Source organism: Podarcis cretensis, assembly GCF_951804945.1.
Source record: "Podarcis cretensis genome assembly, chromosome: 9".
NCBI lineage: Eukaryota > Metazoa > Chordata > Lepidosauria > Squamata > Lacertidae > Podarcis > Podarcis cretensis.
Genome location: NC_137178.1, coordinates 25,092,538 through 25,112,047, shown reverse-complemented (window position 1 = coordinate 25,112,047; position 19,510 = coordinate 25,092,538). Strand labels below are relative to the sequence as shown.

The 19,510-nt window shown below is 42.0% G+C and overlaps 1 protein-coding gene across 1 annotated transcript in view; it reads left to right on the top strand.

Annotated features, from left to right (window-relative positions):
- The window catches only part of COL25A1 (collagen type XXV alpha 1 chain), a 327,412-nt gene that overhangs the window by 256,483 nt on the left and 51,419 nt on the right, over nt 1–19,510 (top strand). The window contains exons 14-18 of the mRNA XM_079990247.1: nt 2,888–2,914; nt 3,445–3,489; nt 5,111–5,143; nt 5,516–5,551; nt 13,777–13,821. Of these exons, the coding sequence (XP_079846373.1) occupies nt 2,888–2,914; nt 3,445–3,489; nt 5,111–5,143; nt 5,516–5,551; nt 13,777–13,821 (186 nt within the window). The remainder of the gene's footprint in view (nt 1–2,887; nt 2,915–3,444; nt 3,490–5,110; nt 5,144–5,515; nt 5,552–13,776; nt 13,822–19,510) is intronic.

Genomic DNA, 19,510 nt, shown 5'->3' with positions numbered 1-19,510 from the left:
GAGGCAGAATGCAGGAAAGCAGCCGCTTCCTCTTTTCAGGTTTCCCTTCTCTGAGACATGCAATTTGATTTTTGCCTGGTTTTTTTTGCCTCCCCTCGCGCCATTTGGCTCCAGGGACCACACATTCGCTCAATAACATGCACAGGCATTTCCCCTTCCTTTTTAGGAGAAAAAATCTGTGTGTTATAGGAGGAAAAATACGGTAGTTGGAATTACTGTTTTCCTTTCAAGCTTTATTACTGGAAAGGCCATAGATTACCCTTTGTATTAATCCAGCTGGACTTTTAAACTGATCCAGTGGCTTTTAAAGTCGGTTTTCATGGAGGGTACCTCCTTCACTCCCTGTTAAATGAAAAGCAAGCTTGTTCTCTTGCATGAGAGGTGACCACAGAGCCCTTGCTTTGCATGCAAAGGGTTCAAGGTTCAGTCTGTAGTTCACTCTGATGGCATCTAGAAGGGCTGGGAAATATTTTTATCTAAGACCCTGGAGAGCCACTGCCAGTCAAAGGAGATGGGCAGATAGCTTGGCCTTATTTACTTAAGGCAGCTTCCTGCGCTCCCCACTACGTTCTCTCATTTATTGTGTGGCATTGAGGGTTGCAGGGGAATCCTGCAAAGAGTAAAATGTGATTAGGGCACAGTTTGATCAAGCAAAATAGCCCCAAATTCCTCACAATACAATAAAAGGAACACATTATTCTACTGCCGAAATGTAATTTCACTTAGATTTAATGACATTCCTGTAGCCTGTCTAATTACGTCAGCTGTGCCAGTGTATGTCAGGAAGCACATAGGCCTCTCAGCAGAATTTGCACATTATATTGCTATTGACAGCTAACTAGGTACAGGGAGAGGGCGTAAAAATCATGAGCTTGCTCTTTGTCCATCAGGAAAGAACATAGGCCTTTCGGGAACAGCCATTTCTCACTTCAGAATCCCAGCGATGACGCTTAATGCTTAATTAGTTTCCACGGCAGTATCTTTTAGAATTGCAGAGGAATCAATAGCCCTCAAATGGGATTTGAATGAGCTACAGTGGTTAAGCTCTGACAAGATGAGCTGTCTAGGTCAGGTTCAGAGAATTGAAAAGTGGCTTGCCAACGTGCTGGTTTGTCAAGCAGTCAGTAATTTAAAGAGCAACAGGTTTAAGCTTTCTTACACTGGAATCTGTGCATGATTATGTAGCTGTCTGAAAATTTAAAAGGAAGCTTTAATCTGTAGGCCACAACTTGCTGAAGTTTATGGATTCTTGCCCATATGCCAATTTGTCCTCATCAATGTCCATAATATTCTCTATCATTCACCCATACGCAAAGCCATCACAAGATGGAGCAACTTTTGTTTTTGTGCTACCCCAGAGGGGACAACTAGAACCAATGGAAATTGCAAGCAAACAATTTTTTTGGTTAAACATTTGACTATGACAGTGGAAGAAGAAGAGTTTGGACTTGATATCCCGCCTTTCACTCCACTTAAGGAGTCTCAAAGCAGCTAACATTCTCCTTTCCCTTCCTCCCCGACAACAAACACTCTGTGGGGTGAGTGAGACTGAGAGACTTCAGAGAAGTGTGACTAGCCCAAGGTCACCCAGCAGCTGCATGTGGAGGAGCGGGGAAGCGAACCCGGTTCACCAGATTACGAGTCCACCACTCTTAACCACTACACCATGCTGGCTCAACTATCTCAGGATGCGGTGGGCTCTCTTTCTCCTGAAAGAAGCAAACTCACAGCAGTACAAATCTGATATGTACAAACAAGCCACTTATTGGTCTTCTGAAATGTATTTGCTGTTGACACAGGAGAGGTGCTCAGCACTTAGCACTCAGCACTCAGCACCCAACCTATGCTTCTGCTGTCACATCCCAGTGTATCTTGCCAGGCAAAGAGTCACTCCATTATTATTTTTATTTAGAATATTTCTTATTTGCTTTTCCCCATAAGGTCCCAATTGTGAGGTAGTATGGGAGTTAAGGCTGTGTTAGTTGTTATGCAACAAATGGCCAGTAGCCGGGGTAGGGAGCCTCCAGCCCATGAGCCAGTCTTGGCCTACCAGGAGGTCCAACTTGCCTCCTCACAAGACCATTCCCCCCAAACTATACACCTGTCCTTCAACTGATGTCATAGGGTGATATCAGCTGGTGGGCAGTGGGTGGGGTTCCCTGTAGAGAATACACTGGTGAAGCAGACCCCTTCAGGGAGGAGGACTAAACCCTCCCCCACCCCACCCCGTTCATCAGTTGATGGACAGAGTTCAGTGCTACTAGGTGCTGCTTTGCTTAAAGGGAACATGCTAGGTAAGCATAATTCTCCCCCTACCCCATGGGTCAACTTTGACAGACAGGTGGGTGGGATCACCCACTTATCAGTCACTAGCCATCATCATGATGTCAGATGACTGACACTAACTTGTTAAAGTTAGACCACAGGTTATGGGAAGATAAAAGTTCTGGCTCACCTGACCAAAAGGGTTCTCTACTCTAGTCTATAGTGATTCTAATAAAGAAAGGAGGCATAAGAAGTATTTGCGGTGTTGCTGCCACATGGCATCATAAGCAATTGATACTGGACAAACAAAAAACTAGGTGGAAGCAAATCAGCTTTGTATAAAAAGAGGCTTTCTCTCATTGATTTAATACATTTAAAAGTTGGATAAGATATAAATTATACTATCCAAAAACTTTTTTTGAAATGTGATAGAGCCTCCTATTTGTGATGAATCAATTTCAAAATTATAACTACATATCATCACATCCTTTAAAAATTGCACAAGTTAAATTAAATATTTTCTTACAGATTCATTTTAAGGAGGATCTTACAACTCTGTACTACCTGTACTTTGGAGCCATTACTGATCTGAACTTTTGCTTCTGTCTTCTGTTTAAATTAGGGTGACCCTGGCCAACGAGGAGAAAGGGTGAGCTGTACGCTTTCTTTAAAAGCATATACAAATAAATCTAAAATCATTCTCAGAGCTTTCTTGACATCTGATGGGAGGGCATTCCACAGGGAGGGTGCCACCGCTGAGAAGGCCCTCTGCCTGGTCCCCTGTATCTTCATTTCTCACAGTGAAGGAACTGCCAGAAGGCTGCTCAGAGCTGGACCTCAGTGTCCGGGCTGAATGATGGGGTGGAGATGCTCCTTCAGGTATACAGTCCTGTGTTATAACCACTGCTATTTTTCTAGAAATAGAGGTGCCATAACTCTCCATAAAAACCTCCCTTGCTCTCTTGGAATGGCAATGGTGCCCCCTGAGATGTGCTGGAACTGAGTTCTAAAGAGTACTGGCTGAAAAAAAAACCCTGGTTATAACAACTTTGTGGGGGGGGGGAATGTCAATAACAATATAATTGGGAGGAAATATTGATAGTGTTACAAATTTTTAGTGGGAGGCAGATGTTGAATTAAACACAGTGCACGTATTTTATTGATTGTTTTAATTTTTAGGGTGATTCTGGAGAACCTGGGCCCAAAGGTGACTCGGGAGAAAAGGTACAGTTCATAGTGAATTGTGGGGGAAGGATACGTTCACAGTAATTTAATGTTTAAAAAATGTTTTGAAAAGTATCGAAAACAAACTGTATATAGAATATTTTTAAAAATGTTTTTCTCTGATAAGAAACAATCATAATAGCAATAAGCAAGAGTACAATAGTTATTGTTACAGAATGCATGGTGCTTTACATATCTTGGGGGACCGTGACTGGTTATTGACCCACATACCTCCCAGGGTGGTTTGGGATTGTTAAAATGCTTATTCATTATATCTTTCTATTTTGACAACATAGTCTACATTTACTCAGCTAGCATAAAATGAGATAATGGCACACATTCCCCCCAGTATTATGAATAAATTATAAACAAATCAAATACAACTGGATTTCACAGCTGCATCTCTCCACACAACTATTTCTTTGTTTCTGAATACGACAGGGCAAATCTATTTTCAAATATTATTTCTCAAAGCATGTTATTTACAGTCAAGTGGATATTGCAGATACTTCAGTCTTTTTTGATCTCCCCAACTCAAAAAATCTTTTAAAAAATAGTTCCTTTCATTAATTTGAGAGTGTTTATATCTGTGGGGTTTACAGAACAAATTCAAGGACAGCCAATTTGAAAGGCATGTGCTCCATCAGAGTGAAGCTTTCCCCCTCTTTTTCTTCAGTAAATATAATATGAACATAGTATTATCCTGTCATTTGTGATACCTAGTTAGATTTCAGTTCTCAAGATAAACTTTGTGATGAGTTGGAGAAAAGGGATGATAGCTCTGACAGATCTTGACTGAGAATAAATAGATGACTAAAGGGCTCTTTCAGCCTGACTTTATTAATTTAGAGATTTCAACACATCTTGCCATGATAAGTAATTTTTTGGGAGAGAAAGATAGTCTCTTTTTCTAAATAACGGCAATTATCTTGTGATATATTTTTTTAAAAAACATGAAGAGTCTACCTTCACATGCTATTCCTTTTTTCCAGACCTGTTTAAATTGGCTGTGAAACATGAAAACGAATCTGTAATAATGTCATATAAAACAGGAAAGATGAAGAAGCATTTTTTCTTAGACGTGAAATGTTCATTTCAATTACCTGCTCATCTTTGGTCCTACAATGGTCTATGTATGCAAGCCTTACCTTTCAAGGTGGCAAACATGGTCCCCCCACCCCACCCAATTTTTTCTTCACATAAACCCTGTAAGGTAGATGAGACTGAGAGATAGTGGCTGCCCAAAGGGTCACCCAATGAGCTATTTGGCTGGTTGGCTGGGGATTTGTCCACCAACAGACCTAGTCTGACATTCTAACAGCTCTGGTGAGCTACAATTGTAAGTGATTTATGTCCTTGCTGAGATTTGCTCCTTGAACTTTTTCCCTAAAGAAGGATTAATCTGAAAAATACTAAGCACCTGTGGTTTCCTCCTCTTATTTCTTGCTCATGGGGCCTTCCTGGTTTTATTCGCACAACCACATCACACTCACTCACAACTATAGTTTATGAGTGAACATGACCCATAAAATATTTCATGATTATATTGGTGTGCTACAACTGTTAAATCTCCACTTAAATTTCCACATTTGATCATTATTTCTGGATTTTTTTTATTCAGGGTGACCCCGGATCTTCTGCTGCAGGAATTAAGGTACAGAAATACCTCCGCAAACGTCCACCTCGTCTAGCGTCTGCTTCGGTGAACATCCGCAGCAAACCAGGAAGTACCGGAATGGGTTACTTCCGGGTTTGCCACTTGCGCATGCGCAGAATCACTAAATCATGCTTCACGCATGCACAGACAAGGCGCATTGCCCTGCGTCCTTTTCGGCTTGTGGCCGGGGCTCCAGAATGGATCCCAGTCGCAAAACAAGGTACGACTGTAATGTATAAATCACAGCCTTTCTCCGATAGCTTTGCTGCTCAATGCCCAAATGAATTTTGCTGCATTTTCCTTCCTTCTTTCCAGCTTGGAGGCACTCCTACACCCATTTTATTGCATTCTATCATGTGTTTGTTTTAGGGAGAACCCGGAGAATCAGGTCGACCAGGACAAAAGGTAATGTTTCAAAGTTATTCACTTATATACTTGCAACTGATAATAATGTTCCATGCATCTGATTAAGTGCTATAGTCTACAAAAGTTCATGCCGTTAAAAAATCTTCAAGTTGCCAAAAACTGTTTGTTGCTTTTGCTGCAAAAGACTTAACACAGCCACCATTCTGGAAATTTAAATGATTCTTTCCCTCAGTATTAAATCTGTGAGATGAATTGTTGTTGTTTAGTCATTTAGTCGTGTCTGTTAGAGGGCGTGGCGTAGCTAATTGGTTTACGACCCCAATTAGCACCAGCTTACAGCGATCTCAGCCCGGCACGTTTCCCTCTAGCTGTGCCTCCAGCTGTTCCGATCCTTTGTTCGCCACGCAGTGCAGAGTAAACACAGCGGAGCTATTGCGTCCCGGTGTAAAAGATGCAAACACACCCAGTCTTTAGTGTGTTTAGTTATCAGTCTTTATTACAGCAGTAAAATAATAAATCTCAGATTTCCCCTGGGCTGCTAGCAGCCATGGCCACCGTCTCCTTCAGCTGCGGAGACGGAACAGTGAGGAAACAACTCCTCCCTCCTTTCGGGTCACGCGACAGGAATTGAGGGACGTCACACAGAACTCTTTAACCCTGTGAGTTCTGAAACCATTCACAGTGTCCGACTCTTCGTGACCCCCTGGAGCAGAGCACGCCAGCCCCCCCATTTTCCACTGCCTCCCGCAGTTTGGTCAAACTCACGCTGGTAGCTTCGAGAACACTATCCAACCATGTTGTCCTCTGTCGTCCCCTTCTCCTTGTGCCCTCAGTCTTTCCCAACATCAGGGTCTTTTCCTGGGAGTCTTCTCATGAGGTGGCCAAAGTATTGGAGCCTCAGCTTCACGATCTGCCCTTCCAGTGAGCACTGAGGGCTGATTTCCTTTGGAATGGAGAGGTTTGATCTTCTTGCAATCCATGGGACTCTCAAAAGTCTCCTCCAGCACCATAATTCAAAAGCATCAATTTTTCGGCGATCAGCCTTCTTTATGGTCCAGCTCTCACTTCCATACATCACTACTGGGAAAACCATAGCTTTAACTAAACGGACCTTTGTTGACAAGGTGATGTCTCTGCTTTTTAGGATGCTGTCTGCTGAATTAATGTGAGATGAATTAATGTTCATTTATTAAGCTCCCTACCACACCATTATTACTATTGTTATTATAATTTCATAAATTTCTATACCACCCTTCACCCAAAGATTTACAATATAAAAACACAAAAGCACATACCATAATAACAAAGAAAACAAAAACAATAGCCAGCACTCCACACATAAAATGCCATGGAAAGTCTGAGGAGAATTAACAAGGACATATTTCCCCATCTTTCTCCCGACAGAAGTCATCAAACAGGGTGACCAAAGCAGTTTCTGTGCCAAAACCAGGCCTAAGCCCAAATTGAAATAGATCTAGAAGTTCCTCCAAGTAGTAGCGGAGCAAGCCAATCGGGCACCTAGGGTAGCCCATGTGCCCTGTGCCCAGGGGTAGGGCAAGCCGGGAAAAGACTCTTCCAGGGGCCTCTGAGGAGTCTGCCTGCCTTCTCCCACTCAGCTGCCCCACAGTTGGGGGGGAGGCAGCAGGTGGACCGTTTGGGGCAGTTCGGAGCCTGTGGGCACCCAAGCCACCACATCACTCCCAGGAGAGACACATGGCTCGGGTATACTGCAGGCCCCGTGGTGAGTGCCACCCAGCATTTTGTCACCTCCTTCAGTGGTGACACTCGGGGCGCCCTGCCCCCACAGCACCCCCCTTCCTCCACCCCCGCCTCCAAGAATGTCTGGCTCTGGTCTGTGACCACCTGCTCAAGAAACCTGCCCAATAATGGGAGATTAGCAGAGAGTGTTTCTTGATGAGTGGTTTTACCACTCCCTCCCTCAAGCAGGCAAGGTCCACCCCCTCTCGCAAGGAGGTATGAAGCACCTACGTGGCCCAGCCAGCTGCCCACTCCCTGCTAGTTTTCATCAGTCAAGAAGAGTAGGGGCCAGCTCAAGATGTTTTGTTACTTGATGCAAAGGACAAGAAGATGCAATCCCCAATTCATATACAAAAGCCAACTAGGCTGGCAGATGAATCTTGTTTCTACACTGGTGATGGGACACTGTTCTCCACAGCTGGAAGACAGCAGACTAGCTTAGGGAGCGCAGAACTGACCACTTGAGAGTTTTCCTGCAGAATCTGCCACCTGAGCCATCTGTCTCACTCTGCCTAGGGCCTGTCCTGAATAATACAATGAAATATTCAAGGTGGGGCCACTAGGGGCGCTTCAGAAGATGGCTGACAATAACATCTCTCCAACCCACACGAGGTAATTAAGAGGCTGTGATGGGAGTAAACAGCCTCCTGCCCCCCCCCAAGCGTGTGGGGGGGACTGCCCTTGCCTGCTGTGCCCTATACCACCCCCGAATTTGAGGGGGTGGGGGCCCTAGGCAGAAAGCCCTTGTGTGGATTTCGGCGCTCCTGGACGCTGTCTCTGGTTCGCGCCACTAGCTGCAGCATCTTCAAAAGAAACAATTAGGAGGAAGCTAATGCACATATTTCAATGATGAATGGGGAGTAAAGACTGCTAACTGAAGAGATCTCTGAGAAACAAGACAGGTCGGAGGAACAGGAATAAATCATGAGAAGATACACCAAGGCTCAGTATGTTCGGCAACGGGACTGGATGGGGGAGGGGATAAACTTTCCTTTCTTTTCTCTAGGTGATTAACCAAGAATCCCCCCCCCACAAGTTACAAAGTCAGAAATGCCATTTAAACGACTTAAGCTGAGGATTTAAGACTGTGTGGAGATAATTTTCTAACCAAAGCATGTTTTAAGGAGACTGTGGAATGTATAAGAGCTTTGGAATGACGCAGTAAAAAATACCGTCGCCATTTTGGCAAGCTCTGTCGAAAGACTTATGTCTGGGAGGAGGAGTAGATTTGTTTTCATATTGTGAGTGGCCTCCTCAGAGGGACTAAAGAAGGCAACAGTTTTACGAGACTGATAATGGAAAGAGAGCTTTTATTTATGAAAGTGATGATATATGGAAACCATCTTGACATAATGATTGGAAGAACGGAAAATTCACACAGGATTACAACTGGTGTTTACCTGCTTAAGGAGATTATCAGAAGAGATCATAAAGAAAAAAAGAAAAAATATACAAACAAGATGAGATGTGAGAACAGCAAGAGAGGACTGGTTAGAATTATGAACATTATTTGGACAGATTTGTGGATATTAATGCAGCAGCAAGAAGATGATTGGAATCCCCTTCGGAAATTGAAATATGGGTCCCCCCCAAAAAAAAAATTAATTTAAAATTCGGCTTTGTAATTTGGAATTTATGTGATGTGATTTGATTGGTCGGTTAATAAAAATTATTTTTTAAAAAACAATGAAATATTCCCTTAAAAATAAGGGGTTTATTAAACTAATATGGAATGCCCAGCTACCCTGTTCCCAGTGAAGCACATGAACTCTCCTGGGACCATCCCTCATCATTATTCTCTCCTGTTTTCAGTATCACACTGGAAATATATTTCCTAATATGCTTACTTGCCTGAAAAAAGATAACTAGATCATATAAAAATTGCACACCAGGCCGTAAAATGTTTTAAACATTTCACTTTTTATGACACAGTTTGTGCTATGTTGGCTAGGTGCTTGGTTCATTCATTTTACTAGGGATTATATGGGAGGAACAGCAGAAACTACTTAAACTTTACGGAGGATGTTAAGCTGCATTTGGTGGATGGCACCCCAGGGCAGATAGTCTGTCAAAGTCTATAGGCCAGGATATGGAGAGACTTGCTTAAAGGCCTCAGCATGTCCAGTGGAATGTTTGGGCTTTCCCCCCTTTGAGCAGCAGACCCTCAGGCAATATCACAAGCACCTTTTGAAAGTTGCCTAAAGTGCTTTCCATATGGCTGTTTGAGAAACTCAAGGCTAATGCCCTTTGGGTGTCCAGAATTAACTGTCCTCCTCTTTTGAATTCTAGTCATGGATTTTTAAAAGAATGGCTCAAAAAAATAGTGCTTATTTTAAAAAAATCTTGTTGATAAATATGTACATAAAGTATTTGCAAGCAATGGATATTTATGTTTAAAACTGTTATGATCTGCAAATTTATTTTGTTCATAAGAGTCTCTTTTAATTGGAAAAGCTAGTTAATGCATCTTAGATGAATTAATCTATAAAACCATTAAAATTGTTTATAATGCATTGGATGTACTACAGCATATTTTAAACCATGTTTGAATCATGTTCTCTATTGCTCTTTTCATCAGTCTGGGAATATTTTGCTGAAATGTGGCGTCACTAAAGTGGCTCTCACTCCATTACATTCATGATTGACCAAATGGATGAGATTGCAATGAATAATCCATAGCCATGAAATCCACATTAATGTAGAATTTGATGAAATTATTGCTTTGGGTGGAAATGCATGATACCATAAATAAATAGATGTAGAGGGCACAATCCATTGGGGATTTCTCCCACGCAAGATTCCTTGCAACAAAAGTCATCACAGCTGTAGTGTTGTGGAGCTCCCATTGGACTTGGGTCACAAAGTCCATTAAGTCTCATCTGATTCAAGGACAGAAAAATCTGTGATGTTTTAAATGCAATACATTTCTCACCTAGTCTTGATGATATAAGTAAATGTTATCATCTTACATACGTATAGGTAGAATCCTAACAAAAAAATTCCTTCCAGTAGCACCTTAAAGACCAACTAAGTCAGTTCTTGGTATGAGCTTTCGTGTGCATGCACACTTCTTCAGATACTGAAAAGTAATATTGCTTTGCTTTATTATTTTAGTTGGATTCTTAGAGCTCTCCTGTATAGTTGTACAGCTATAACAAAGGTGGCATTTTTCCATCTCCGCCAAGCTAAGCAGTTAGCTCCTTACCTCTCTCGCCCTGACCTAGCCACTGTGATCCACGTGACGGTCACCTCCAGACTGGATTATTGTAACTCGCTCTACGTGGGGCTACCCTTGAGACTGACCCAGAAACTCCAGCGGGTGCAGAATGCTGCAGCAAGACTCCATACGGGGTCCTTGCTGCGAGATCACATTCACCCGATGCTATACCAGCTGCACTGGCTCCCGGTGGAGTACAGGATCAGGTTTAAGGTGCTGGTTTTAACCTTTAAAGCCCTATACGGCCTAGGACCCTCGTACCTACGGGACCGCCTCTCCTGGTATGTCCCACAGAGAAACTTACGGTCTTCAAATAAAAACATCTTGAAGGTCCAAGGCCACAGGGAAGTTAGCCTGGCCTCAACTAGAGCCAGGGCTTTTTCAGCTGTGGCTCCGATCTGGTGGAACATTCTGTCACAAGAGACTAGGGCCCTGCGGGACTTGACATCTTTCCGCAGGGCCTGCAAGACAGAGCTGTTCCACCAGGCCTTTGGCCAGGGCACAGCCTGACTCCCTCCTTCGGCAATCTTCACGGAGCTCTGGGCCAATGGTTGCCAGTGGTTTGTTTTGAATTAATTTTATAATGAATGATTTTAGAGTCTGTTGTACTGTTGTACTGTTTTATTGTTGTTAGCCGCCTTGAGCCCGGCTTCGGCTGGGGAGGGCGGGATATAAATAAATTTTCTTCTTCTTCTTCTTCTTCTTCTTCTTCTTATTATTATTATTACCGGTACATATCTTTTCGTCTGTGGTTCCCAGTGGTGCTCAACACATCATAAACTCCATTGCACAACAAATCTTAGTTGGATATAATACAAGCTCTCATATTCTGACCTCCCAGTATATCTCTGCCTTAAAGCACTTGCAATTTCATCTTCAGACCTATACAGCAGAAGCTATCAATTAGCATTAAGTGATGAGTTTGTGATGGTGCCTAACATATCCTGAGAACCTCTCTGACACCATGAAATCTATGATCCACCATAAATGATGTCTGAACTAAAGACACTTAAAGTAGAAATGAATTGATGTACTGTGCTGCTTGCTGCTTTATTTTCAGTGTGTATAATTCCTATATATAAAATTTTGAAATTTAGAAGCTAGATAAATGCTGGTGAGTAAAATAGTTGCAGAGTTATCTATCCATCAGATACTGCTATCATGCAGTGTCTGGTCCATTCATTTCAGAGGTACTTGCACGGGTCTCTTCAGTGCCAGCCAAATACATGTTGCTACCTGAAGCAAGCCCAAACGGCACTTGTGCATGCACACATGCCAGGATCAGCATTTTTAAAACTTTGGCTGCATCATATTCCTGCCTTCATCTATCTTCACTGACCTCTAAGACCAGCCCTGGATCTCTTAAAAATAGCAGCTAGAAGCTGAGCAGTGACAGTGTTTGATAGCCTTTGTCCTATTTTTATTATCACAAGTGATTCATAAAATGTTTTTTCCATTTCATACATCTGTGAAGCAAATAAAATGCATGCATTCACTGTGAATGTAAATTTGATTTTAACATGACAAAGGACTTGAAAGTCTTACTGGATGTTGCATTAGAGCTAGGAGGGAAATGTGAAGGACATAGCAAGGTGAAGGACAAAGTACAGGAGCACTAAGGGTTTTGTAGAAACTGGTTGGCTGATGGATGTTATAGTCAAGCAACATCTGGAGGACTATAGCTTCCTCAGTCCACAGGCTAAATCTATGAGGCTCTGATCTTTACAGTGTTCAAGTCTTGCATCCTACAACACCATCTCCCTTGCCACTGTAGATGCAGCCATTAGTGCTCCTGTACTCAGGAGCCCTTCACCTTGCCATGCCTCGCACATTTATCCTAGCTCTAAGGCAACTTCCTGTAAGGCTTTCTAGCCCTTGGCGGTTTAGTCTCTTTTGTCATCAGTAGAATTGGATTTAAGAGCAATGGTAGCAACCACCACTCATGCTGCTGCAGCTAAAACCAGTTCATTGGACTGGGCTGCCTGTCAGGACTTCCTACTAAACAAGCACTTCTGCCAGTTCAGTCACACTCTGCCAGTTTACTGCACAAATGTACATCAAGGGCTTCTTGTTTACTTCTCAGCCTCTTCATCAAAATTGTGACCTCATGGAACCGCCTTTGAATATTGTTAGGCAGCAATTTTCACCCTTCTCCCTTGCTCTTAATTTATCCACAACAGCCCTGTTAGTTTAATGCCTAATCCATTGCTTCGGAACTCAGTTTGACAGCAGACAATATTCAGCATATCAGCAAATGCCTACTATGGAAAAAAAAAATGAGCTGTAAATCACAATAAGCTTGTGCAGAACATTAGAGAGGAGAGAACTTTACCACTGTTCTTATATTAGCATAAATAGAACAATGACTAATAACTGGAGTTCATATGCAAGCAAAGTTGTCACTTGTCAGTGCTGTGGAAAATATAATTTATCCCTTGGCAATATTAAATGGATGGGTAGTGTTAATCTGAACCAGTATACCAGCCTAATCTACAACTGAAGTAAATCATGATGCTTTAAAGCAGTCATCATCTTGCATTTTGGGGAAAAGTTTTAATGGGCATGCAGAGTTAATTGTAGATTCCATGCACATATGGAACTCCTTCTTGGGCAAAGGCTTTTGTCAATGCTGCAACCATGTGCCTTGCCTGTTGCATTCAGTTTTGTACCAAAGTCCTTGGGTTTAAAAATATTTGGTTTCTTGAATGTGAAGGATATCCCTTTCAAGTAAGACATTTACGACAATTGTTTAGAGCATGAGAAACTGTTTTGCTATGAATGCCACAGTAGAACTATGCTATCATAGAGGGCCTGTTCAAATGATGCTTGACCCACAGGACTCTAGCTTGTGGTGAAACTTGAAGGAGGCCTTAGCCTTCCTTTGTGGCTTAAAAGGCCATAGATTGATTAATCAGCAAAAGCCTGGTTAGGAATGTTTTTGCCTAGTGCCTAAAGATATGTTATGAAGGTACCAGGTGAGTCTCTCTGGGGAAAGCATTCCATAAACAGTCTGGTTGGGTTCATATTTAGCTTGTCAGATTGAATGATATCCCTTTCTTCCCCCTGTTTGCTGTTCTGCGGGTTTTCTGGATTCTTTCCAGAGTGAATTTTGGGGGGCCTGGGGGGAGGAGAAGCGCAGGGGAACCCCTTACGCTAGCATGGGTTTGTGCTAGTGGGACTAGTTATTTCAATCCTTCCCCATATATTTAATTTTGACTATGTAGCTATCTTTTGGCTACTAAATGTGGTTTAATATTCTCCTGCAATGCTATATCATTTTATTTTGTAGGGTGAGCCTGGGCTCCCTGGACTTCCTGGACTTCCTGGGATTAAGGTAAATATAATGATGATCTCCATGTAGTGAAGTTCAACCTGTTAAATGAATATGAGAAGGGTGTGTTAACATGTCAACTGGATATATAGAAAACTTACATTTCTAAAAAAATATATTATGGAGACTTCCAATAAATATGAAATATATTAACAAACAGCAGCAGTAATCTCACATAGTCAATGGGCTAACTTTAATAGGACTGGTCCACTGACATTCGAAAAGGCATGTGCATAAAATCCAGTCATGTACATGGACTCAGACTGTAATGTCATTTCCTATATTTTATGTGGCATGTCAAACCATACAATCATGGTTTGCAAGAGTTGGATTTTACATACAGATGTTGCAACAGAGGCAGGAGATTCATGCACATCAGTGGGTGAGAAGGGAAAGCATGTTTTCACTGCCCACCACAAATAGGAAAGCAAACTTGACAAGTGTATTGTTTGATACATAGCTGTCAGTTACAATCAATTATGCATTCTTGATCATTGTTTAGTTTTGTAGATTTGGAATGCAATTGTGCATGATTAGCATGGAAGTAAGCCCATTATATGCAATGGAGCTTACTCCCAGATAAGTGTGCATAGGATCTTTAAGAGTTGGACAAATAAATGTCTGATGAGCACAGAAGCATATCTTATGAATTCATTACATTCAGCAAGAATGTTCTTACTGTGATATCATAGGAATAAATTCCATTCATGTTTTTCCCTCTTTCCCTTTCCCATTTTTATTTCAGTACATCAAGAGTAGCCAATGCGGTACCCTCCAATGTGCAATTTTGTCACACTACAGCTCTTATCAGCCCCAGCTAGTTGGCCAATGATCAGGGATGGGAATTACAGTGCAGGAAAATCTGGAGGGCACCATGTTGGCCCTGCCTTTCCTACACTGACAGCTGGCTATTGAAGGAAAAAATCCAGAAATTCAATATGTTATAAAGCCTCCTGTGCTGTTGTTCTTTTGGAATAGTTAGAAATGTTACTGGTGTGAGAATGTGCTCCACAGTTTCATTCAGGAAACAGGCAGAGTACTCAAATATAGAATATTGACTCATCAGTGTGAAATCCCATGCTCTTCTTTAAACAAGTCTTCCTTGAACCTTGCACTGTGATACAAAGCAAAATGCCTTTTGGCTTTGTCTGCATTCCAGTATCCCAGGAAGTGATACTCCGTGTATGCATATAATATATACACACCGATTCCTGGTGGGCAGGGGGAACTCTGGAAAGGATAAATTATTGCCTCTCTTTCTCTTAAAATTCAAGACATGAAGGCTGTCTCTTAATAGCAGCCAGCACTCCAGCACTAAGCAAGCCAAGGCACATATGGGACAGGATGTTGAGCCGTGTGAATTCCAAAACAGTATAGGGTTAGGGGAGGATGGATTTGCAATGGCAGCCAGATATGTAAATCTACAAATTGAACCCGCCACACAGGCATAGGGGATAAGTCTTTATATTATTTAACAATATTTTGGATTAGGTGATTGGAGAATAGCAGTGGTTATCAATGCTTGCAAAATACAAAGTGCATTTTATTTCAGAGATATATAAATTAAATCATGTTTAAATATGAGTATTTTGATGCACTAGAGTTCTGCTAAACAGCTGAGACAGAGAAATTATATGGGAAATGTTTGGCTGCCATTTTATCCGCAGGCCTCTTGATGAACCTTGTTTCCTCCAACTAGTGGCTTACTGAAATTGGGATGGTGCAGCTTAATATATGGTTACACTTCCTGGGGGCCATCGCACTGGCTCCCTCTTCCTTACATGTACCATGAAGTACACAAAGTCAAATAGTTTTTAAAACAGTATGGAACAACAGTGCCCTGCCCCACAGCTGCTTGGTGCATGCCATCTTGAACATGCAAGAGTCTTAAGTGCTTTCTTCCCCAAGCAGGCATTGACTTTGTTTAGGAAAGAGTTGGGACCCAAAACTACCAGATTTTTCGTCCCATAGAACACACCTAGTTTTTTTTTGGGGGGGGGGGAATAAAGGGGGGGAATCCTTTATTTTCCCCCCAAAACCAGGTTGGGGAATCCAAACCAGGTCGGGGAACAGCGGGATGGCGGCGTTGCGCCTCCCCGCTCTCCCCTGAGCTTGTGGGGCTGCCTGATGTCTGCCCGAAGCGCGGGGCGCTTTGCTTCAGCGCTCCCCGTGCTCCGCGCAGCAGGCTGCTATCTGCAGCCTAGGGAGCCCTGCGGGAACTCCTGCAGGGCTCCCTAGGCTGCGGATGTCTTCCCGAAGTGCCGGGTGCTCTGCTTCCAGCGCGCCCGGGAAGCAGGCTGCTATCCGCAGCCTAGGGAGCCCCTGTGATAGTCATTTTTATATGACTATCACAGATGTCAGAGAGAATGTGGTGAAGCTGTTAGCCCCCTGAAGACTGGCTCCATGGAACCTCAACTTGGTGCATCTAAGAGCTTGGGGGGAAAGTGGGTCCCCCCCCCAACAATGCATGCATCTCCACTTTAAGAAAATACCAAAATGCAGTTTCCTATATTTTTGGCTATTTAAGAAGTCCCCTATGGTTTCTGATTCCATAAGGACCCAGATCAAAACAGAATGGGTCTCTTGTTTTCATTTGCCTCTGCATTGCAGAGGCATCTGTACGCCTTACTGAAATGGAACTGCCTGTTTACTTTGTTTCACACGCCATTAACATCACTAATCTGGGTAGAATTCCATTTGCTTCTTGCTATCTCAGTGGAGTAGTTGATGACAACACAAATCTGAAAAGAAGCAATGTTTGTAGAGTATTCTTGGTACAGTTATCTAAAAGAACTTTTGAAGTTTTAGTATTTCTTTCTTGAATAAACCTGAAAGGAGGGTCATATGGGGAGCCAGAGTAACTTTACTCAAGAAGCCAAGTGGATTATTATGTTGAAGTTCTTTAGTCATGTTTTGGTTGAAAAGGCTGGTGATAGTTTTGGCAAACTGGCAGATATCAAGGAAGCAATATGTGATGGCTAAATATACAGTGGTACCTCGGGTTACATATGCTTCAGGTTATATATGCTTCAGGTTACAGACTCTGCAAACCCAGAAATATTACCTCGGGTTAAGAACTTTGCTTCAGGATGAGAACAGAAATCGTGCTCCGGCGGCGCGGCAGCAGCAGGAGGCCTTATTAGCTAAAGTGGTGCTTCGGGTTAAGAACAGTTTCAGGTTAAGAACAGACCTCCAGAACGAATTAAGTACTTGACCCGAGGTACCACTGTACTTTGCCCTATATGTAATTCCATCTTGTCTTTTGAAATTGCGTCTTATTTGGATTGTCAGTTTGTTTGAAATGACATGAACTCCTGCTTTTTTGACTCATATTAGTCCTGTGCAAACATTCAAATCATTCTCTGTTTCAGCTAATATTGTAGGTAAATGTAGAAAAGGAGTATGATGTCAATCTTGATGTTGATGACATATCAAAAAAACAGTGGTATATGCAGAATTGCTGGCTAATAAGGAAAAAAATTGACTTAGATTAGTTTGTTTTGGGCTTGATTGGCAGGTTTTGGGTGGGGGTTGGAAGCAGCAGAATTTTCTTCTTTCAAGCGTGCATGCTGGAACTTCATTTTAAGGGAGCAAGTTACTGAGCTCACTTCTAGCACATAATTTCACATGTGAAGGGCTGCAAGGTGCATGCATACTGCTTCCTCCATAGTCTTCCTCACCATGGTTCTGTTGAGCCGAGGAACATAGTAAGCTGTCTTATATTGGGTATATTAATTGTTCCACCTAACTTGCTATTATTTGCTGACCAGGAGTCACTCTCCAGGGTTTTATACAGGGATCATTTTCAGATTTACCTGCAGATGCCAGGGATTAAATTTAAGGCTTTCTTCATGCAAAATCTGTGCTCTATCACTAAGCTACAGCCCTTTCCCAAGATGGGGTTGGCAGTGGCAGGGCAATATGCCAACTTGGCATTGTCAGCTGTTGCGGTTGCATTTACGTTCCCCTCCATCTACAGCTCCTTCAGATTTAGCCAAGAACGGGCTACCGGCTTGTTTCTGGGATCATTTCAAAAGTGGCAATTCTAGCTATGTCAGAAAATTGGTAATAGAAGGGAGGGAAGACATTTGTTGGAGGTGGGGCGTGGTTATGTCTTTATGTTCTTTTTGACAATCAATTAAAAACATTTGTTTTTCAAATAAATAAATAAATAAATTTAGTAATAGGAGATGATGTGTCTTAACATCCAGCAACATTCGCCAATGTGGGCTTCGTTCCAAATATCTGATCATGTTTAAAGCTAAAGGGTTGCTCCTGGCACTGCACAGTTTGCCTACAAACACATGCATGGTTGCTAATGTGAGTGCTAATAAATGCCAGAATTCTGCTGGCAAAAGGCTTATACAATGGTGCTTTCCTGGGGTTCTTTAAGGATTATATCAGCACAGGCAAACCATTCAAAAAGGCTGCTTATAGGAATTAATTGTAGATCAAGATGTTTAGTCAGAAGTATTTTTCTATTCTATGTGACAAGGAGTTGTGGCCTCTCTGTGTGTTATGGCGACTTGAGAAAGGGTACATGAAAGCTGACTGGGACATTTTAGCAGTACTCTTGGCCTGGCAGTGATGGAGATTTCCTGTAACACAAGAGGAGAAGGAAGTAATCAGCCTCTTGTTTGTACAAATATATTTAATAGGCTTTCACATGCCAAAATGTTAGTACATGTAAAACTCATGGCAGCGATCGTGGTTACAAAACTAGGGGTTGAGGTTTATTGAGGATGAATTAACATGAAGCATACTGATGTGATTTTGAGCATGTTGCAGTAGTGTGAGAAAGTTTTCTAGGAACTCTGTAGAATCAAAGCATTCTATTAATATTTTTGAAGATGATTTAAGAGCCTTAAAGTGTGCTTATTAAAGTAAGTTTGATCATGAAATCACTTTTTATTTCTGGCCATTGAAATAAGTTTGGAGTTGTCAGATTGCTGGACTGACTTGTAACAGTGTTTTCATCATTTGCCTCTCAAATAACTATTTTCATTGGTGCCTTTTAACAGAGTTTAAACATGCTCTGTTTTTTGCAACCTAGCTCATGACAGCAGTAATAAAACAAATGATTTACTATTCTTTACCTCTCCCTCCTTTTGTTCTTGGCTCTCACTTGCAATTTATTGATCCATTTAATGTTCTCTGCAATGCTTACACTCTATGCTAATTTATCCAAATACGGTTTTTGTTTCCAGCTGTTCAGGAAATGTCTTTGCCTTCATAAAGTGGTAATGTTTTTCACACCAACATAACTTATTTGTCAGTCAGCCTAGAGGGCAAGCTGACACTTCCCTGTTCTTTCACTGTATAATTAAGCCTGAGTTATTGACATCTGTCTCTTTTCATAGTAATGCCAACAGTTACAGTGCAAAATTTGTTTGTCATTTTTCATTATTTTGTAGGCAAATATCTCACATTTCATACTAGTTAGTACAAATAAAAATATTGTGCTTGAATTTAGGGACTAATTTAAATTAAGCGACCAGTGTGGTGTAGTGGTTTAGAGCGGTAGTCTCGTAATCAGGTGAACCAGGTTCACGTCACCACTCCTCCACATGCAGCTGCTGGGTGACCTTGGGCCAGTCACACTTCTTTGAAGTCTCTCAGCCCCACTCACCTCACAGAGTGTTTGTTGTGGGGGAGGAAGGGAAAGGAGAATGTTAGCCACTTTGAGACTCCT